The sequence below is a fragment of the Chelonoidis abingdonii genome, chromosome 1, assembly GCF_003597395.2.
Source record: "Chelonoidis abingdonii isolate Lonesome George chromosome 1, CheloAbing_2.0, whole genome shotgun sequence".
Classification (NCBI taxonomy): domain Eukaryota; kingdom Metazoa; phylum Chordata; order Testudines; family Testudinidae; genus Chelonoidis; species Chelonoidis abingdonii.
In genome coordinates, this window is record NC_133769.1 from 333,506,929 (window position 1) to 333,530,130 (window position 23,202).

At 39.6% G+C, this 23,202-nt stretch overlaps 1 protein-coding gene across 3 annotated transcripts in view; it reads right to left on the minus strand.

Annotated features, from left to right (window-relative positions):
- IFT88 (intraflagellar transport 88) overlaps positions 1-23,202 on the minus strand; it is a 101,220-nt gene that overhangs the window by 50,403 nt on the left and 27,615 nt on the right. For all 3 annotated transcript variants that reach the window (XM_032765721.2, XM_032765704.2, XM_075061672.1), the window contains 8 exons: positions 18,200-18,286; positions 16,496-16,682; positions 15,333-15,441; positions 13,503-13,653; positions 11,928-12,043; positions 5,646-5,698; positions 4,400-4,465; positions 1,344-1,450 (listed from right to left, as the gene is read on the minus strand). In XM_032765721.2, the coding sequence (XP_032621612.2) occupies positions 1,344-1,450; positions 4,400-4,465; positions 5,646-5,698; positions 11,928-12,043; positions 13,503-13,653; positions 15,333-15,441; positions 16,496-16,682; positions 18,200-18,286 (876 nt within the window). The remainder of the gene's footprint in view (positions 1-1,343; positions 1,451-4,399; positions 4,466-5,645; positions 5,699-11,927; positions 12,044-13,502; positions 13,654-15,332; positions 15,442-16,495; positions 16,683-18,199; positions 18,287-23,202) is intronic.

Genomic DNA, 23,202 nt, shown 5'->3' on the forward strand with positions numbered 1-23,202 from the left:
CTGAAGGCAGCGCTGCGCCCGCAGCAGTGCAGAAGTAAGGGTGGCGATACCATACCATGCAACCCTTACTTCAGTGCTGCTGTTGGGCAGTGGCTCTGCCTTCAGAGCTGGGATTCCAGCCAGCAGTCGCCGCTCTCCAGCTGCTCACTCTGAAGGCAGATCCTTTGCCAGCAGCAGTGAAGAAGTAAGGGTAGGAGTACTGCAACACCCCGATAACCTTGTGACCCTCCAAAATTCCTTTTTGGGTCAGGACTCTTACAATACTTTGAAATTTCAGATTTAAATACTGTAATCATGAAATCTACAATTTGACTAAAATTGACTGTGAATTTGGTAGGGCTCTACCAATAACCATTCCCCACATTATGAGCTTCTTTACATTTTCAATATGCAGTGAAATATATGTAGCTAGTGAGATTACCTTGAATACTGGTATGACACCAGGGGCCAGGAAATATTTCTTGGAGTAAATTTGGAGTCATTTATCAAGAAGTTTCTCAGATACAGCCTCTTCCCCAATAAGGAGCTGATTTTAGTATTCAATTTGCTCTAAAGTCCATGTACATAATAAGAGTGTCTTCAAACCTGGTATTCCATGACTGGGCTTGCGGTAGATTTTGAGGTAGAAGGGGGAGGGGAGGAGAATACATATTGAAATGAATGGGTCAGATCACACCACTTAAGAGCTGTTATCAGGCTGTATTCATCTCCATGAGGTGTTTGGATTCACCTGAAAACATTCCCTTGAGATGAATGAGTCACTTCACATTTCTGCAATCCTCCTATGCTGCAGAAGGTTGTGCAGAACCCCTTCTCCCTATGATAGTCCCAAAAGTGGAGTACAGACTATGGGGCTCCCTCTCATCCTTGCTACCACCATCTGGTAGATGTGCTCTTCACAGGTTTTTGTTTATCACCTTCCTACCTGCCCTTGATCCTATTGGGGGGCACCATGGAGGGCAGAGATGGTAGCTGAGTGACAGTGAGGTAGTCCCAGTAAGCTGTCTTGTGCCCCTCCTCATGCCCCCTTCACTACTACCACTTCCTCAAAGCCAAGGGAAATTCACTGTCCAAAAACTTCATAAAAGCAGAATGTTAAAGTTGACTAGATGTGCCTTGTACCTTACAGAATGCATCTATATTTAAACCTCTGAAAACCAAAGAATCCAAGAGTTATGGCAAAACCAACTTAAACATCTGTAAACCAGGAAGTGAACATTCACTCTAGCTAGACTAAAGTATTATAGCAAATATTATTTTACTGTTCATTGTGCTAGGCAGTGAAGCTATATAATGAAAATGAAAAAAAACCCTCCACTTTTCATAGGAGAAAACAAACATACCTGTTCCCTTATTTCTTTTAGTTTTTCTACTCTTTTGAGCTTTGTCACATATTCTTGAACTTCTTTCAGACCCATATCTGTGCAGAGACGAACTAAGAACCGTAGACCTAATTGTACATTAAAAATATATTTTGAAAAGGGCTTGAAAGCAGGTGAAAAAATAGCAGTATGTTTAACCTAGTAAAACTAATTTACAGAGTAGCAGCATGGTCTTCTGGACATAGCAAAGAACTAGGGAACAGGGGTTCCTGCTCTCTAATACCAGCAACTCAGATTGGAATCTTATGCAAGCAATTTTAACTTTTCTGTGATTGACTATAGAATGGTTAATAATACCTAAGGGATGTTATGAAATTTAGTTACTTAGTGTTTGTGAAATGCTTCGAAAATAAAAAGCATTATACATATGCTAAACTGTTACTGCAAAACCATTCCCCAATAGTATTTTATTGAAAATAAATCATCAATGCCAAATGAGCTGAAAAGAATGGACACTAGCATAGTTACATTTCCTAATTACTCCAGTGCTGAGTCAGCACTTCAGATGCATGGTGGGTGGCCTTTTAGCTCCTGCATTAATATCACTCTCTATAGAGTTCAAAAATTGATATGAAGGTTAAATGTGACTATGGTTGTCTATGCTATGGAGACTATGGCTATGTCTACACCACAGACTTTACAGCAGCACACCTGTATTGCTGCAGCTACGCTGCTGTAAGGTCTCCTGTGTAGCCACTTTATGCCGATGGAGAGAACTCTCCTGTTTGCATAATTAATCCACCCCCAACGAGCAGCGGCAGCTATGTCTGCGGGAGAGCATCTTCCGCCAACATACCGGCTCTTTTGGCGGTGAAACTTATGTCAGTCAAGGGTGTGCTTTTTCACACCCCTGACAAAAGTTTTACCGACAAAAGTGCTAACGTAGAGATAGCTATCCTGGTATAGTCTCTGCCGGCACAGCACCGTAGTGCAGACGCAGCCTACACTCACAGAAGGGGTTTTTCTGTTGCTGTAGGAACATCACTTCCCTCAATAAAGCCCTCTTCCACTGACATAGGTGTATCTACACTGGGGGTTTTGTCAGAATAGCTATGCCAGTCAGAGGTGTGGTTTTTTCACACCCCTGACGGATGTAACTATGCTGATATAAGTTTTCAGGGTAGACCAAGCTTATATGATAAAACTGGAAGAACTTAGGGGAAGAGAGAACTCGTTTGAGGCAGAGTCCCTAATTTGGAAAAGAGCTGCCACTGTCTCTGCATGCCCAGCAGCATGGAATGACATCTATCTAAATATGACACTAAACTATCAATAACCAGTAAACAGAAGAAAACCTCAACAGCTAGTTAAAATGTGATTTAACAACAGCTGATGAAGCTCAGGGAGATGAGAGAGCTTCTGACTCTTTGGCTTTAGAAATTAATAGAACAGTGGAATGATGACCAGTGACTACTTTCCAAGTAGTTCTGTACTGCATCCTCAGTGTCATGGATTTGTGCCGGCAATATTCAAAGAATGTTAGAATTACTGAAAGATTTTCAAAATAGTCCACTCCTTTGATTCACACACTACAAATATTAACATGCCGTATATTTTTTTACCTATAGATCTTAAAGTGAGAAACCATTTTGCAAAACTTGTGTTGCCATTGTTGACTTAAGTAAGGCAAAAGATTTGTTTTTCTACTACAGTAGACCTCTGTAAAGCCTGCTCTTCAAGAGAATTTAGGAAACTTGGTAAAATTACTAGTAGCTGAAAAAAATGCTGCAAGTCTACTTTTAAAATATAGTAAATGTTCTGCCTTAAACTGTTTAAAAATGCAATTCTGGTAAGTGGCAAACAGACTGTTGTAGTATTGAGGTTTTAAACAATAAATGAGGTAATGGGGCTGCTACGGCAACATAGAGCAATGGTTCCCAAACCATGTTCTGTGATGCTCTTCGATTCACCCACAGAGCTGCTTCTGCCACTGGTGAAGCATCTATCAGTCTTCATGAAGTGATGTTTCCTATTACCATGTATCCCCAGTTTGGTAGTCTCTAAGGGTTTCCAGAGACTACTTGAACAACTAAAAACTTTAAAAAAATGCTTCATGCCTTTTTGAGATACTTGGTTTTGGTAAAACTTTTAACCACAGTAGGGCTTGTAGACTATAAAATGGAAGGATGGTATATACAAGAAGAGAAACAATCTGGTCTGGGGAGATGACAGTAGTAGGGTCTACAGGTAACAACGGATGTTTCTGTAAATACACACACAGAAGTTAAAGGGTTGGTCTACACTGGGAACTTATATTGGCATAGCTACATCTCTCAGGGGTGACAAATCCACTCCCCAGAGATACACTGCTATGCTGACCTAACCCCTGGTGTAGACAGCACTAGGTCGATGGAAGAATTCTGTTGACCTAACTACTGACTCTCAGGCTAAGGGCTACACTACACACTTCCTTCAGTATAACTATGTCACTCGGGGTGTGAAAAATCCACACCCCTGAGCAATGTAATTATACTGACCATAATCCCCACGTAGACAGTGCTATGTCAGTGGGAGAGCTTCTCCCACTGACATAGCTATTGCCTCTCATGGGAGGTGGAGTTATTAAAGCATCTTTACCAGAAGTGTTACAATGGCCATAAGGGAGGTGGATAACCTACACTGATAGAAGAACTCCTCCCATCAGCATAGGTAGCGTCTACACTCAAGCACTACAACAGAACAGCTGCAGCTGTGCCACTGCAGTGGTTTAAGTGTAGACATACCTGGAAGAGTAAATAAACAGCACAGTTATAAAACTGCAGGAAGAAGATAGGAGGAAGGAAGCCAGTAAGCAAGTTTATTTCCATCTTCTTTTCTCAATATTGCCCTAGTATTACTTTAGTCAAGCCCTAGAGTTATCACAAGGAATGTGCAGAATTAGTATTGGGAAAGAACGCAGTCTGTGAGAATTTTCTAATTTAAAATACTTACATAATATGGATTACTAATAGATATATTCAATATAGCATAGAGTTTCCTTTACCTTGAAAGCTGCACCACTCAATTAAACAACTTACATTCAACATTCTCTGGAAATTTTCTGTGTATCTCCTTATATGTATCTAGAGCTTTTTGGTAGTTACCTGCAAACAAAATAAACAACATCACACACACATCCATGTACAATGGCACAGTATCAGACCAGAAACTGATGTGACTCGGTACCTTCCAGCTTTTTTCAGCTGCTTTATTTTTAAGAGTATGTGGTTTAATAATCCTAGATCACAACTGATGCAGTTAAAGTTGGCATTCTTTAATTATTACCTGACTATAATAATTAAAGCTGGTTGTGAGCAGCTGAAAAAAATTCAAATGTTTTTTTTTTAAATGATAGGTGGGGGTTCAAACTGAATTGGAATGTGCTGGTAGGACATACTGAGGATTTTCCCAGTATATCTAATGAACATAATGGTGGCCAAGCTGTCTTGCTCCTTTGCTGGGAAAGCTCTTCTGTGCTAGATTTTGGTTGGGTGCTGACTTTATCTTTCAATTCACATGGTTACCCAGCTTTTACTCCCCCATCCCACAGAATCAGGTAACTGGGCAAACAACGTAAGAAAATCTGCTAATTTGTCATTCGGTTCTTCTCTGTAAGGCTCTAAAGGAGCAAGGGAAAGAGCGGGAACAATAGGACAGCATGAAAGAAAAGTATTATTTATTAAAATATCTTAAGTGTGTTTTGGTGCTGAACAATACAAAGAGGAAGACATGGTTTCTGTCCCAGTGTGGTTATGACCAATAGCAGATTCAGATTGTAGAATCCCAGTTATAAAATTCAGCAGATGAGAGCTCAGTCTCCAAGTGGCAATGTGTATTCTGTTTGTAGAATTTAAAATTTCAATTTTTTTTAATATCTAGAAATTGTACACACTACATATATTGTAAATGTGGTCTGTTCAGCTGAGCAACTCTAGAAATTTCTTCCTACTTGGCTATTGTGACATCATATGGTGCTCTGACATAAACCAAATACAATATGACTATTTACACTAGTTTGGCCTGTTCTCTTTACTTGCACATGGCTGCTCCACTCATAAGTACAAGACAGTACAAAGAGGAGTAACTAAATCCAGGACTTCAAGGAAGGTAATGCTTTGTTATATAGAAAATTCACAAAGCAGAAGCATGCTACTGGCTAAGGAGATTTTAGAACCAAGAACTCACCATGCAGATGTACCAAAGATTAGTAGATAAAAATTCAAAATATATAAAGTAAAAAAATACCAATTATAAAAAAATCACAGAACAAATAAAGACACTTACCACTTCTTCTGTAACAACTAGCAACCATCAATTGCCATTTCACTTGTGTTGGTCTATGTATAAATAAATAAAAACATTTAGTATACAGTACTACCAAATGATGAAATAGATGAATTGTTCTGTGAAGTTCAAAGTATTGGTGTACATCCACTATTAAACCAGTCTCACAAAATTCTACTTGTCGGCTCACTCACGGTGAATCCTTTCTAGGAAGGGCACATAAACTAATCACATTTTTTCATTATTAGCAAGTTTAAAGATATAGCTATGTGTGGACTGGTAAGTTGCCATGGCAATTCTTCAAAGCTTACCGAAACCATATGTGGAAAGTTCTTCGGACTGTATAGTCCCGTCTGATTGTTAATATGTCCTACAAAATATTGCATTCTAACAATTTGTAGGGAGGCTTCTGTAGTGGAAATCTAGCATTTTTCTTTACCTTCCTGGCTGTACTGTTCATCCATTATTTATTTATTTTTTTATTCAACCACAGGTCAAGCCAATTTGACCTCCAAACAATTTGTCTGTTTGCAGTCTAGTGTTCTGCAAAATAAGCTTATGTAAGACAAGTCTGCTGCATATTTTTCAGTTGCAGCACGTGTGTGCCTGCTGCACACAGCAATGGAATCCAAGTGAGCACCTAACACACTTCCATTGTAATAAAAATTATTAGTAGGCAACTTGGTATGAAAATCCTACATTTTTAGGGCACAGAACTAAGCTCCACAACTCGTACTACTGTTTGAATTGCTAATGTTGCTAAAATTTGCCCTGCAAGATTCTCAAAAATACAATTCTCAATTCATTTCAAAATACATCTTAAAATGCAAGTTAAAGGGGGTGATTTACATATAAAATATCACTGAATGATTGGAATTAATATTCCACTAAAACAGAATTGAGAAACTGGGGATCGGGGTTGAGGCAATTCACAAAGTTTAATGAATTGAGTGGTTAGAGAATTAGGCCTTAAATGTTTAGGTCTGTGCCAGAAGATGATTATGAAATCACGATGAATTTTTTCTAGTTTCAGCTGTGTTCTTTCCAGTGTTTTAAAATGGGCTAAGAGTGCCAACATATGTGATCCAAGAGCCTGACTGCATTACAAATTTTTAAGGGGTTGGCAGCTTCACTGAACAGCATGATAGCAAGTATTTACATCAGTGTTTCACAAATATTTTCCTGGTTTGTCTCCATTTTTTAAAGCTATTTATTTTAGAGAGTAACCAGTGGGTTGGGAATTTCCTGGTAGTGAATGACTAGTTGGAGAAATTGAGGCCTGAGGCAAACAACAAGACTTCAGTTACCAAACAATGTCCAATGCTGAAGATACCATTTTGATTAACATTGTTTCCTTCCCCTCTTTCCGTGTCTGTTGTGTCTAGAACTGCATGCTGCTCCTGCTGCATTTGTTTTTGTTTACAGTACCAATCCCTTCCTTACAATTAATAACAAACACAGTAGCCAGTGGGAAAGCAGAACTTCATTTTGAGCATTTTACTAGAATTTAATTTCAATTATTACATTTTTAGACTTTCTATACAGTAGTACATGTTAGTAAATGGGGCTTTAAATACAAGGAACTTCCCATGTGGCCCTGACTGCAAGGACAAAAGGGATAATGGAATAGTTCTATAAATTACTTTAACTATTTATTTCCATATTTAATGTTTGGGATTCTTTTGTAATTTTCTTGTTATAAAGTTTGTAGAAGAGTCATATAAATATACTGTCTCAATCTTAACTAAAAGACGAAAGGTTTTTGTTGTTGACTTTCATTATTATTTGTAAAGGAAAAGTTAAGTTGACAGATCATTCTTGTATGTCATCCTGGAGATGCTGTCATTCTGGTCTCATGAGGAAGGAAGTATACAACAGTAGTGGGCCAGCCAAGAAAGCTGTCTCCATTTCTCATGAATTGTGGAGCTATGGGGGACGTCCTAGTCACGGGGATAAAGGTGGTTGTTAGGTAGCTGAAGGTATGTCTACACTACAAAATTAGGCTGATTTTATAGAAGTCGATTTTTAGATATCGATTTTATGCAGCTGATTCCGTATATCCACACTAAGTGCATTAAGTAGGTGGAGTGCGTCCTCACTACCGTGGGCTAGTATTGACTTACGGAGCGGTGCACTGTGGGTAGCTATCCCACAGTTTCCGCAGTCTCTGCCGCCCACTGGAATTCTGGGTTAAGCTCCCAATGCCTGATGGGGCAAAAACATTGTCGAGGGTGGTTTTGAGTACGTCGTCAGTAGCCTCTTCCTCCGTGAAAGCAACATCAGACAATCATTTTGCGCCTTTTTTCATGAGCAGACACCACACCACGGCAAGCATGGAGCCAGTTCAGCTCAGTGTCACTGCTGCTGTCGTGTCCTGGGTACTGCTGTCAGCAGACAGTGCAGTAGGACTGCTAACTATTGTCATCCACAGCTTCTGCTGCAACTCTGCTCTCCTGCTGTTGTAAATGAGCTCAGTTTCAATAGCAAATTTCTCCAAGTTGTCAGAAATCTGTGCGGTGCTAACCGTCATCATCCACCGCTTCCGCTGCAACTCTGCTCTCCTGTTTTCCTGCAGACGCCATACCACGGCAACCATGGAGCCCACTCAGCTCACCGTCACCACGGCTGTTATGAGCATTGTAAACACCTCATGCATTATCCTTGAGTATATGCAGAACTGGGTTAAGAGACACCAGCATGACAAGGATTTTGATGAGGACATGGACATAGATGTTCCTGAAAGCACAAGTTGTGGCAATTGGGACATGACGACGGCACTGGGGCTGGCTGATACAATGGAATGCCGATTCTGGGCCAGGCAAACAAGCACAGACTGGTGGGACCGCATAGTATTGCAGGTATGGGATGATTCACAGTGGCTGTGAAACTTTCACATGCATAAGGCCACTTTCCTGGAACTCTGTGAGTTGCTTTCCCCCACCCTGAAGCACAGGAATACCAAGATGAGAGCTGCCCTGACAGTTGAGAAGTGAGTGGCGATAGCCCTGTGGAAGCTTGCAATGCCTGACTGCTACCAGTCAGTCGGGAATCAACTTGGAGTGGGCAAATCTACTGTGGGGGCTGCTGTGATCCAAGTAGCCAATGCAATCGTTGATGTTCTGTTATCAAGGGCAGTGACTCTGGGAAATGTGCAGGTCATAGTGGATGAATCAGGGTTGGAAGGGACCTCAGGAAGTCATTTAGTCCAACCCCCTGCTCAAAGCAGGACCAATCCCCAGACAGATTTTTGCCCCAGACCCCTAAATGGCCCCCTCAAGGACTGAACTCACAACCCTGGGTTTAGCAGGCCAATGCTCAAACCTCTGAGCTATCCCTCCCCACCATTGCTGCAATGGGGTTCCCTAACCATGGTGGGGCGATAGACGGAATGTGTATCCCCATCTTGGCACCGGACCACCGTGCCGACCAGTACATAAACCACAAGGAGTATTTCTCAACGGTGCTGCAAGCACTGGTGGATCACAAGGGACGTTTCACCAACATCAGTGTGGAATGGCCGGGAAAGATGCATGACGCTCGCATCTTTAGGAACTCCAGGCTGTTCGAGCAGCTGGAAGAAAAGACTTACTTCCCAGACCAGAAAATTACCATTGGGGATGTTGAAATGCCAATAGTTATCCTTGGGGACCCAGCCTACCCCTTGCTCCCAGGGCTCATGAAGCCTTACACAGGCAGCCTGGACAGTAGTAAGGAGCAAGTCAACTATAGGGTGAGCAAGTGCAGAATGGTGGTAGAATGTGCCTTTGGACATTTAAAAGCTCACTGGCGCTGTTTGCTGACTAGGTCACACCTCAACGCAACTAACATTCCCATTGTCATTGCTGCTTGCTGTGTGCTCCATAATATCTGTAAGACTAAGTGGGAGATGTTTGTGACGGGGTGGGAAGTTGAGGCAAATCGCCTGGCGTCTGATTTTGAGCAGCCAGACACCAGGGCAATTAGAAGAGCACAGCTAGGCGCGCTGTGCATCAGAGAGGCTTTGAAAACCAGTTTCATGACTGGCCAGGCTTCAGTGTGACAGTTGTGTGTGTTTCTCCTTGATGCAAAACTGCCCCCTTTGTTGATTTTAACTCCTTGTAAGCCAACCACCATCTCCCCTTCAGAATAAAGTATCTATTGTTCTGAAACCATGCATTCTTTCTTTAATACTTAAAAAAAAAATTAAATAATGAACAAGGTAGTACGGGTGGGGTGAGAGAAGAGGGAAGGATAAGGGCACATTGTTTATTGTAGCCACACTACAAATCAAACTGCTTGAATGACAGTCTTCTGTTACTTGGGCCATCCTCTGGAGTGGGGTGGCTGGGTGCCTGGAGCCTTCTCTCCCCCTGTGTTCTTAGGCGTCTGGATAAGGAGGCTATGGAACACGGGGAGGAGGGGAGGAGATTATACAGTGGATGCAGCTGGGGTCTGTGCTCGTTAGCTTTCCTGCAACTCCAACACACGCTTAATCATGTCCATTTACTACCTCAACAGATGCTTCGGCATGTCCATTTGCTCCCCCATTAGCCTTAGCATTGCGTCCTGCCTCCGCTCTTTGCGCTCACTCAATTCTTTCCTAGCCTATCGACGGAACGGGGTTGGTTGTGTGGGCGTGGTCATTTTAAAATTGACCTAACGTGGCTAAATTGACCTAACCCCGTAGTGTAGACCAGGCCTGAGTGTGTTGGAGATCAGGAACATGATCTTGAATTGGATCAGATAATCAATGGGGAGCCAATGTCTCAATACAAGGGCTATATAGTCCTGCTTACCAATGTTGCTTGGCAGGTAGGCTGCCATATTTGGATCAAACTCGTGCTTTTAGTATTATTAATAAGTTATTTGTTCTGTGGTTAGTGCCCAAAGGCTCCAAACAGTATTTGAGGCCTCAATGTACACGTGATGTACAAACACACAGAGAAATCTCTGCCGCAAAGAATTTACAGTCTACAAAGACAATGCAGACAAAAGGTGGGAGAAAGAATCCAAAAATACAAGCAATTTTGCTAAGGTGGTCATAGGAAAAAATCTTGTTAATTCCAGTTTTATTTTCATTTTTTGTTTGGTTATTTATGCTTATCCCCTTGCCTATTTTTTTAAAAAAAATTGTGTGAATTCCTGTGTTTATTCTATATATACTTTGCATTTAGCCCTAGTCTTTCTATTTTCGTTTACAATTTGCTCAAACATTTGAGTTTAACTATTGCCTTTTCCCTCTTTTTATTACATTTAACCCTAGTCTTATTTGTTTTAAATTATTTTAAACCTTTTTTTTTTATAATTTTATACACACACACACACTCCCTCTCTCTCCCCCATTCAATTAAAATATTAATTTCTGCTGCATTTTAATAACCTTTCTGCAGTACAGTCTTTTTTTGAATGGTGTCTGGATTGCCCAAACACATAAATACTTCCTTGTACTTTCAGGGGCATTTTAACCTGAGTGCCATACATGAATCAGACAGTAGGTCAAATTTTAAATCATCGTAAACAAGCCAAGTAATAACTGGATTTGGCTCAGTCTGATTTTGGATAGGATTACCAAAACATACAAAAAGAGAAATGCTACCTCTGGGTTTCATGGGGTTATGTGAATTTTAGCTTGTCTGTTGACACAAATTCCACATGGAAATATGTATGTGGTCCTTTTATGAGGAAATACGTATTTTTCTATAGCTATAAATAATTTCGGTTGAACTCTGAGCTCCAGTTTCAAATTTGGCCAAATTTTTACATGTAGGTCACTTGTATGTTAAACTCCCTTTGCAAGTCTAGAATAAAATATGCAGATGACCTTAAGTAGCTCATTCTGTGAAGCGCACACACAGTTTTACTAAGGTCAGATGTCACAAACACAGTTTTACTAAGGTCAAATATAAAATTCAGAATAAATTAGATTTGTCAACATATATCCATTGTTAGCTGTTAATACTGTACTGTTTGTGGTTTTATTTAATGTTTGATGTTTTCTGCAATGCCACTCTTTTTATGAGAATAGGAACAATATGAACAAGGAAACAAAATTAATTGCTGAAAGATGCTTTTGTTTATAAGGTTGAATCAACAATCTTTACCAGATAAGGAAAGCTGGGAAAGGAAAACACCCCTCCAAACAAATACAAGGTGAGGAACCTGATGAAACAATACCTAAAGCTGTATTTAATGCTGACATATCTTATGGCAATTAATGTATCATGTCTCCGAAATATAATTACAAGAAGAAAAACCCTCAATACAAGATATTTGACTAAACATGCAATAACAATCATTACTTACTGAATAAGTGCTGCTCTCTCAAAGTACTGAATGGCTTTTTCACAAAACTGAGTATCAATGTAATAGGCTCCAAGCCATTCAATGACCTCAATGTTTGAAGGGAAATACCGATATGACTGACAAAATAAGGAAGGTGAAAGAAACATAATTTTAGTGATAAACAACATCTTTATTTTACTTCTGGAATATCTTACTCACTTAAGTGTTTAATTCTCCAGATGCCAAAAATATGTAATACATGAATGAAAGCACTGTACTATACCAACCAATCCCTAAAGAGAACTTGTCAGGTTTTGTAATTACAAAATACTTTTTAGAAGAGTTACCTGAGATGAGTTTCACATTTTCCATCAATCCTTACTAGAATTATTATTTTAGCATAGTTAGCAGCAGCAAAAGAGTATTCTACCACACAAAAAAGTTTGCCTTCTTAGATTACTACTGTATGTAAACAAGTTAATTAAAATGCTAAGCAAGTTGTTTCTATAACAAATTACATTAATCAGTTTCAGATAGCCAAGTCTGCTGGAAAACTCAGTGAAAAAGATTTTTTTTACTATAAAAGTTTTCATTTATGTTTGTACAAATAAAATTAGAGACTTTCATTAAAAATAGCCATTTCTGAGAAAAATACCGGGCCAAATTAATCCCCAGTCTAACGTAGCTCCACTGACTTTCAGAATTACACCAGCGATGATTGTGACCCACTGACTTTACAATCTGAGGACTGTATGACATATGTGAGATGGGCTGATAGTCTCATTCCTGTTCCTAAGGGAAAGGCATCTGCCTACATCACTCAAAATATCCTCTCAATTGGCACCTTTGTGGGCAGTCTCAGAAAAGATACCAAGGAAAAAAGTAAGCATGGTGAGTGAACTACTACTGTGTCACCTGTATAGCTGGTCCCTTTCAGAACAGGAGTGAAACACCCAGTCAGAATAGTGCAAGGAAGCTAGTGCTGAGTGCCCTTGCTTTACGTGTTCTGTGGATAAAAAGGCCAGTCTACAGAGCTGTCAGTCCTACACTTGGACGAGCAATAAACTAACTCTAAACATCTGAAAGAGAGAGTCAAGTACATGCACATATCCACTTTATTTCAGTGGAATATTTCTAATCTGTTTTTAATTAATCCTGGGATTAATGCCCATAAATAAGCAAAACTTTTGTATTGACTATAGATTTTAGTTTTACTGATGGAGGGGGGGTGTCTTGGGTATTATTAATAGGACTAATCTCTGGATTTACTAGAAACAAAATTTGATACAAGTGTTCTATTGACACACTTTTCACTGGCCCAGTTAATATTTAATTAAATTATTTAATTAAAGAGGAAAAACTTCAATAGGAGAGACTGAGGGAGCCCCACATCAGAATATTCCACAGCCATTTTTGGTGTGCTCCTTCTTATAAAGATCTGACAATAAAAGCTTGATTTACAAATAATTATACTTTCCTAAGGAAAATCTGATTCTCCTTACTTTCTGTATATACTTTTGGCAATTTAAATACTACTGTAAGTAAACATCGCCTACTGCACTCTTTTAAATATTAGAAAATGCATAGGTCACATACCTCATAGTAATACTGAAAAGCTTGGGATTTATCGCCTTCATTATCATACAATTCCCCTAGTTTCGACAGCACATGTGAATCAGTTGGGACTACACTGATAAGCTGCATGAGCCACTCTATGGCTTGGTTGGGATCCTCCATTATTTCATATCTGAGGTATCTTCAGTTAAGGACCATTCAAATGGTGATCATATTTTGGTTCATCAAGAGGAATTCTTACGTTATATAATATAAATGTAATCCAAAAGTTGCATGTTGAAAAGAGTTGCCAGACATAGCAATGTGCACATATATTTTGTTTGTTTGCACATTTACTTAAGAATTTCTTCCCACTCAGATGTACTTTAGTTTACTATTTATAACATAATTACGTGTTAACAGTCTAGGCTTCTCTTTCAGCCTTAAAAACACTTTTGGCCTGGTTCTTCTCTCCCTCACTAATTTTACATCTGTATAATTCATTAACTTCAATGGAGTTGCTCCTGATTTATAACAGTGCAACTGAAAGGAGAATTAGGCATCCTGTCTCTATGTCCCACAAACTTCCTAAGTTTTCTTAGTGTGGTTCTGTGCTAAACAAAATGACAAGGCAACATTGCCACAACCTTATGGAGCACATCTGTTCTTTATGCGCCACTCTGTGCTGCATTTCTGAAGCATAGCATGGAATTAGCGGCTCAGAAGAAGAGGGCTTTAAGCCACCTTTGTCTCTTCCACTTCTGGGCAGCTCTGAGGGCTGGAGCAGTCCCCACTGTAATTAGACAGCTGTAAGGGGCCTGTTTAGTTACAGCAGCCTCCCTGGGCTGCCTTACGGGTGCTAGCCCTGTTCATAATCCCCACAGAATGATATGCTGTAGCTCCTCCCCAACACACTCCTCTGACTCTCAACCCTGTCCCCAGAATGCCCCCTATGCCAGAGCTTGCAAGGGGGTCCTCTGAAGGCAGAGTTACCCACTGTCAATACAAGGGAATATTTCCCCAACCAGAACCAGAGCTTTAGAACTCCTTTTGTGCCATTCCAGTGCTTTAACCCACTGTAAAGAGGTGGGAGCAGGAAGAGGACCTCACCCCTTGTGTATAGTTAGATTCATATCTACTTACTTTTCTGACTATAAGAAGTTTTATGACTTTCACTACTTTTAAAAATGCTGAGCCAATACTGCAATGGGATTCTATTATGCCTTGGAAGGGATTCTATTGTGGTTTGCACATCATCAACAGAATGCTTAACTAAGTTCTGGCTGCAGAATCTTTACTGCTGATGAGGCACAGAGCCAAGTAAGACCCCAACTTGGCTTTCAGATCCCAGGCAAAGTTTGCAGGATTAACAGATGATTATGCTTTTACATGTAAACTGAGCAGATCTGGTCTGAAAGCCACTGAAACAATAAACAAGGAACCCTATGGAGCTATTTTTACAAATTCTCTTGTCAGAGTAGAACGTCACTGTAATGAACTATAACATTTTGTTAAGGTTTTATATCCATTATACTTATATGTGTTATATTATTTTCAAAATAACATCACTTGTATTTTTGAAGAGTTACAGGCCTCTCCTTAGCTTTAATTATCTATATATGACTAGGCCTTCCTCATGTGTGTTAGTCTACTGGCTTCAGTGACGTTGTTCACCAAAATAAAGGGTTGCAGAATCAGGCCTTATTTTTACACATCACATATATTTTAAGCCCACATGAATGTCTCCTGATTAAATGTAAATTTTTTTAGCCATACAAAAACAACTTTTATGTCTTGATTAAGACTAATCTCATCTAATCCTCTAATACAGACTAAATTCAATATTTGGCATCTGGACCCAGCAAAAGATACAAGCTTGCTATTTGGTAGAGAACTTGGGCACTGTTTCGAAGGATTGCCTGAAGTTTCAGAAAACAATCCAAAGCCTCGTCTATTCTGTTTAACTTTTTATATGTTAAACCTAAAAATAAAAATTACAAAATGAGTTCAACAAGCAAAACAAAACATCAGTACAGGCACAGTAATTTAGCAGAATAACCAAGGACAATGAAGTAGATATGCAGTATTTAAAGGGATACTATTAACTTAAAAATTGTATTTTTGTCTGAATTTTTTATTCCTGTATTATTGTAATAGGGAACACATGAAAGAGACTGAAAAAATATTTTTCTCAGTTTTCAGTTTGTTTAATTTGTACATTTGGCAGCTGTTTTCAGATAGTCAATTTCACTGTTTTGATAGTCGGTCAGTTTTCCTTGTTTATATGGGATTTTCATAAAGCAACAACAGATAGAAAAAACTTTAAAAAAATAGGAGAACATGATTATAAAGCCACAAGGATACTCAAGGTAGGTGTGGTATTTGAAACTACCTTTAACTTTTTTTTCTTTTTTTTAAGTTGATGAAGTTTTTTTAAAAAGCAAGCTACATCACTGCTTAGAGAGAGGTAAATGCAAAATAACTTTGCTTTCCCCGATGATCGCTCTCTCATCTCAACTGCATCTCAGTAGATTTCCTGCACTGCTTGCTTAAGAACCATCCTGACAGTCCTTTCAGGCAGTGTGACTTAAATGAACCAAAGCTGATTAGGGCAATGGTCATTATTCCAGTTAAGGCCCACAGCCATACATAACACCATCCCTTTAACAAGGGGCATCAGAAAGGGAAGGGGAGATAATATGGTTGAGTAGTTCTATTCAAAACCTACATTTTGAATAGAAAATAGTTCTTAGCACTTATAGCAATTTTTATCTTCAAAGTGATTTACCAACATCAATTAGTCTAAGAACAGATGAGTAATATTGGTGCAGAGTTTCTGTGGAAGATGTTTGAAGCAAAGGATATTATCTCACTTTACATCTTAAATCATGAGGTAAAAGAATTAACAGTTTAATGGAAATGACATATTTTAATTTCAATTAACATTTCTAAAAAGGACAAGTCTGAAAACTAGAATCCCAAACACATTAGTAGCCTTATCTAAACTCTAAGCCATGCAAACACCTCTACATTACCTATATTGTAAAGTGCTTCAGTGCATGAGGAATCATTCCTTAGAGCTTCCTTATAAAACTCTGCTGCTTTTTCATAGTCTCCATTTGCAAACACAGTATTTCCTTTATTAGTGAGAGCTGATGGGTTGTATCTATCAGAATTCACAGCTAAATCTGCATAGTTGGCTGCTTGTGCTAATTCATTTTCCTGTGTAAACAAGAGAGAGAGAGAGAGAGAGAGAGAGATAGTATATTAACAACTTGTCAATCAATAATTTTCTTTGGCACTAACCTTAGTCTGTTTATGGTTGATATAATAGCAGTCTGAAAAAATATTTAATACTCTTCAATCCTAATACTGTTCTTTATGAGCTTGTAGAAAAAAGGTCACTCACATTTTTCAGGTCACAGAAACCTGAAAATTAGAGAGTGAGACCTACATTGTCATCTTGTCCATCTCCCTCCTAATGCTGGCTTGCTTCTTATATTGGTAGGAAAGGTGGGAGAAACACTGTAGAATCATTTAAGCCTCTGAAATGAACTTATTTTATATTCTACTTGAAAATTAATATTAATCAGAGAGGCAGAGAAGACAGCCCAGAGCAGTGTTCTAAATGTCGTCGTCTCCACTCCTCCCCAAGTCTAGTTATGAGAGTTAAGGGTGGGATCACAGCCCTATTACTGATGTGCAGGTGAACAGAACCCTGTCAGAGATGGAGGGAGGTAAAAGTGTAGGTGAGCCCAGCTGGAGACAAGGAATGAGTGACAGGTCAGGCAGCTGAATACATACATTCAGAGAGCACGACAGGAGGAAGCCAGGGAACAAATAACCAGAACATAGATATATGAAGAGCTTCATGAACATTAACTAATTCACCTGCACAACATCCACATGAGGGAAGAGTCTTTTATACTCCAGCAGGGGCTCAGTTTCCCTCCTCCTGGCAGCACAGCCAGAATTCTTCACTCACTTTCTAATTGCTGCTGCTGCCAGGGAAGGGAGGGTAATGGCATAGCAGTTGGAACATCCTTTCTGTCTGCTTTGCTTCTTGTACCTCTATAAAAGCAGAGCGCTTCCACACATAGGCGCTGATTCCATGCATGCTCTGGAGCTGGAGCACCCATAGAAAAAAAGTAGTGAGTGCTCAGCATCCACCAGCAGTCCTGCCAATCAGCTCCTCCTCTTCCACCCCAGTGGCTCTCACCTGCCAGTGATCAGCTGTTCAGCAGCATGCAGGAGGCACTGGGGGAAGAGTAGGGGCAGGAAGAGATGCGGGAAGGGGGCGGAATGGGCCAGTATGAGGCGGAGTGGGGCAGAGAGGGGGTAGGAAGAAGCTGGGCAGAGGCTTGGGGGCTGGGGTGGAGAAGGGGCTGGGCCTGGGTCAAAGCAGGGATCGAGCACCCTCTGGGGACTCAGGAAGTTGGCGCCTCTGCTCCCACAGCCCCTACTTTCAATTAGGAAGTAAAGACAACAATTGAAATTTTAATATTTAACATTTATAATCAAAAATAATAAAGTACTTTGTTCTTGCATAGCACTTAACAGTTCAAAACGCTGAACAGACATTGACTAGTTAAAATGGTGTCTTTTCTTACCTCTTGTTTTCATGAGCTTTGTCTCAATGCTGAGAAAGAACACGTAGATAGACACAAAAATTGCTACAGAAGCGTAGTCTCTTCTGAGCTCATAGTTAACAACAACAAGAACAAAAAAGGCATACTTACCAAATAATAAAGAAATGAAAGGTTTGTTGCAGCTGCACTTTTTACTCTGCTATCCTTTTTTTCAAACATTTTTAAAGTCTCCACAGCCTAGAATTAATTTACAAGCAAGTTACTAAACTGTAACAAACTTACTCAAACTATTACTGTGCAGGTAAATCCTATGTTTTTGTGAAGAAATAAACAACTAAAATTATTACTTGACATATTATTAATTATTAGTTAGTAATTTATTAATTACTATTTAGACAAAATTATACATAACCTTTTCTAGTGCAAAATATTTGATATTTCATACTTTTAAAATTCCCACAGTACTGGTATCCATAACTGGTATTTGTTATCCAGAGTATGGATTAGATTTAGAAAATACCTGAACTTTCTGTTCAGATAGCCACACTTTTCCATAGAAGTTCCATTCATTTAAAAAAAGAAAAAAAAAAAAAGCAAGCTTCACTGACGTTTTCATTTTGTCAACTACCTGTATTGTGTAAATATTTTCACTTTTTCTGTATCTTTACATAAGATTTTTTTCTTAAAGACTCACAAACATAAAGATATAAATGTAACAATACAAAAAATATGTAACAGTACGTTTGGAGTACAAATATAAATACACAAATCAAAATTTCTAACAGAAATGGCTAATCACTTTGATTTCTCATATTACACAATGTGCTCAGAGAAGCGAGGATTGAGGACAATACATATGCAAATCTAGGGAGTTTTACAGATCCCTTTGTACCTCAGAAATTAACTTCATAAACTTTGGCGAGGTAATACTGATATGTGAAAAGAGTAACAAAAATGATATAATAATTAACTATCAAATTTAAAAATAGAGGGCAATTTTTTCAGCAATAAAAGAAATATTTATATCTATAGACCAAATATAACAAAATCTTTAGCTAGTTTCTACTAAATATTTACATTAAGTACATAAAAAACTGTTTAATGATACTTTTGCCTCAGTTCCACTCTCCATTACATCAATGAAAATGTAATAACTTCAGGTTACCCACTATTTGCACAGTTAAATCTCCTCCTTTTTCCCTACACCAGTTAAAATCTTGAATTTCCTTATCATAGTAATGTGAATGGATAATGCTCTCTGGTGGTATGTCAAGGCAGGGAAAAAATACAAAGTTTTTAAATGATCCACGGACATGCTATTTTAACATTACTTAAAACGCATGACTTAGTGTGGCATAAGAGGACATGTGAAGTTTACACAGTTAGCTGAAGTTTATTGCCCCCTAGCAAACTACATAGGAAGTACAAACTACCACAAAGCCAAACATTTTTTTAATAATATAGAATTCTCTGAAGAAAAGCACCAAATTTGAGAGTCAAGGAAATAGTTTCAAAATGCATGACTTCAGATTTAATGGGCTTTGAAACTCAAGACTTTGGCTATAAGGATTTTGGTTCTCATTATGTATTTGAATGAATAAAGAACTGTTCCCGCAGATCTACAAGTACAGTCCTGTTATGTCTGAGGTATTCTACCATCAAATTGTTTCTTCAAGTTCAGGCTGCACATCTCAGTTACAATGGAATTTTGGTTTAGTGACCTTTCAGCTATATATATATAGAGAGAGAGAGTTGCTTTCCTAAAGTCATTTCCTGTTGTTGCTGATTTGTTTGCCCTTTCCTTCTACTGATATGGTAGCACCTTCGGTTATAAAGATTAAAGTGGAAGTAATTTCTTTGTTTTCAAAGGGAGAAAAGAAGTTCACACATGATTTTGGGTGCTGCTCAGCAGCTGGTAAAGCATATTATAGACTGTGTGAGCTAGATGAAGCCATGACATGCCTTGGCATTAAAATGCCTTAGCAGTACTCATTTTATCATGGTGGAAGGTGGAAATGTTGATTCTATGTACACATCTCAATTTGAGAAGTTTACTATGTATCATGAGGGTAATGGTCAATTGGACACAACCATCAAAACACATTGTCAACACCAATCCTTATAACTGGATTCCGACGTACACATTATATATGTACAAAGGCCAAGATAAATGTAATGCACCTGGCCTAGGCTGTGGATTCCCAGTAACGGTAGAAGAACTCGCAAGGTTAAATCCCAGTGCTCTACTTTAAAATTTTATACCAAAACCATTTAAAATTAAGAGAGATTCAAACCACCTTCAAAGCACAAAGATTATTTAAAAACAATATGTACGTCTGAAAATGGCTAGGGAAGATGGTCAGAAAAAAGTGAGTGCAGGGAGGTTGGGGAAAGGACACCCTCCGCACTCACCAGTGGCAGGAAGTGGAGCGACGTGGCCCCAGCCCAGTCCACTCTGCCACCTCCCAGCTGCGGCACTCCACTTCCCACTGCAGGTGAATGCAGGGAGGTTGGGGAAAGGATGCTCCCCCCTACTCACCTGGGGCCAAGGCGAGGGAAGCAGAGCTGGCTGCTTCCAACCCCCCACTAATCCCCTGGGCCACTCTGGGACTGCGTGGCCCCCAAAAGTGCTCTCTCACAGCTCCTGCCCCCTAGCCCCTGGTGGGGGGAGCCCCTGACCGTCCCCGATACCCTCTGCCCCTTATCGAACCCCTCGGCCCCGGCCTGGCCTGACACCCTTAACACACTGCTCAGAGCAGAGTGTCAGAGCTTTACCGCGTTGTATGCGAACCCGCATTATATCGGGTTGCGTTATATCAGGGTAGAGGTGTAATTTACTGTGTGATTATCCTATTGGTATAAATGTACTACTCTTGTATCTAAAACTAAAAATATGCAATATAACTCTGAGGGCCTATTGTAATTATGCAAAGTGTGGGTCATTAATGGTGGTTTGGAATCTTGTTGACTCCCATTAACCAGGACAATTGACTGCAGATGGTTCTGTTTTACCTGTAAGCTTTCCTGTATGTGTGTGTACTGGCAAGGGATAATGAAGTCTTACAGTGACATGTGATCATGTCACCTGAACTGAAATCCATCTTTAACCTAGTGCTTTTCCATTGGAAGGGGGAACCCACAGGGACAAAGGATTTTCGCCTTATGCAAAAGATATATAAATGGATGAAACAGAGAAAAGGGGGAGCCATTATGAGGAATCCTCTAGCTACCACCTGAGCTGGAACAAGGGCTGTACCAGGTGAAAGGATTGTGCCCAGACTAGGAAGGAAGTCTGCGAAAGAAACTTATTGAAACATCTTTCAGGGTGAGATATTATCTGTACTCAATTGTATTACTGTATTAGGCTTTGATTTCTGTGTTTTATTTTATTTTGCTTGGTAACTTACTTTGTTCTATCTGATACTACTTGAAACCATTTAAATCCTACTTTCTGTATTTAATAAAATCACTTTTTACTTATTAATTAACCCAGAGTATGTATTAATACCTGCAGATGGCTCTGTTCTACATGTAAGTCTTCCTGTATATGCGTCTGCTCGCAAGTGGGTAATGAAGTCGTACAGTGACGTGCTCAAGTCACTTGAACTAGAATCCATCTTTAACCTGGAACTTTTCCATTGAGAGGGGGAGCGGGGGAGAAACCAGAGGAACAAAGGATTTCCACCTTATACGAAAGATATATAAGTGGGTGAAACAGAGAAAAGTGAGAGCCATCCTGAGGAATCCCTTAGCTACCACCTGAGCTGGAACAAGGGCTGTAAAGGGGAAAAGGATTGTGCCCAGACTAGGAAGGCATCCAGTCTGTGAAAAACGTATTGAAACATCTCTGAGGGTGAGATCTTATCTGTATTCAGTTTCTTACTGTATTAGACAAAGACTTGAGTGTTTTGTTTTATTATACTTGGTAATTCACTTTCTTCTGTCTGTTACTACTTGGAACCACTTAAATCCTACTTTCTGTATTTAATAAAATCGCTTTTTACTTATTAATTAACCCAGAGTATGTATGTATGGGGGCAAACAGCTGTGCATACCTCTCTATCAGTGCTATAGAGGGCAAACAATTCATGAGCTTACGCTGTATAAGCTTTATACAGGGTAAAATGGATTTATTTGGGTTTAGACCCCATTGGGAGTTGGGCATCTGAGTGTTAAAGACAAGAACACTTCTGTAAGCTGCTTTCAATTAATTCTGCAGCTTTGGGGCAAGTAATTCAGACCCTGGGTCTTTGTTGGAGCAGACGGGTGTATCTGGCTCAGCAAAACAGGGTGTTGTGGTCCCGAACTGGCAGGAAAAGCAGGGGCCAAAGTAGTCTTGGCATATCAGGTGACAGCTCCCAAGGGGGAGGTTCTGTGATCCAACCCGTTACACACATCAACTGTAAGAATGCGTACTAGTGAATGCAATATGGAGGGAATGGGAATGAGAGAGACTACAAGCACCTTCTTTTACAGAAGAATTGTTAGAGACTATGGACTAAGATAAACTGCAAAGGGAGTTAAATACCTCAAATGGTGGTGCCTTAAGAGTAGGTAAACACATATACCTGAGAGGCCAAGGTAGAGGAAACTCCTGCTCCACAAAAATGGCTAGACCAGGTGACTCCAGAGGTTTTTCACCTCTGTTATCTTCTTCCAGGACCCCATTATGGCAGCTGCAGCCAGTTTGAAATGTGTCAGCTATTTGACTCCAAACACTGAACTGTGAAGGACTAGGGAAGTGGTGTTCTCAGTATAGGACACTGAATTCTGAAATTAACTCCCAACAGAGTTTGAGATTTGCGAGGTTTAGGGTATTATATACAGTACAATGCAGCTCTTTCATTAAGGTTTTTTCCCTAAAAATGGGTATCATAGGAATCAGGAACTGGACATTATTATTTGAATACAAGAAAGAATACAGTAAGTCCTCACTTAAAGTCATCCTGGTTAACGTTGTTTCATTGCTGATCAATTAGAGAACATGCTCGTTTAAAGTTGTGCAATGCTCCCATCTAATGTCGTTTGGCAGCGACCTGCTTTGTCCACTGCTTGCAGGAAGAGCAGCCTGTTGCAGCTAGCTGGTGGGGGCTTGGAACCAATGTGGACCAGAAGCCCACCTATCAGCTCCCATCTCTCCTAAGTTCCCTGTG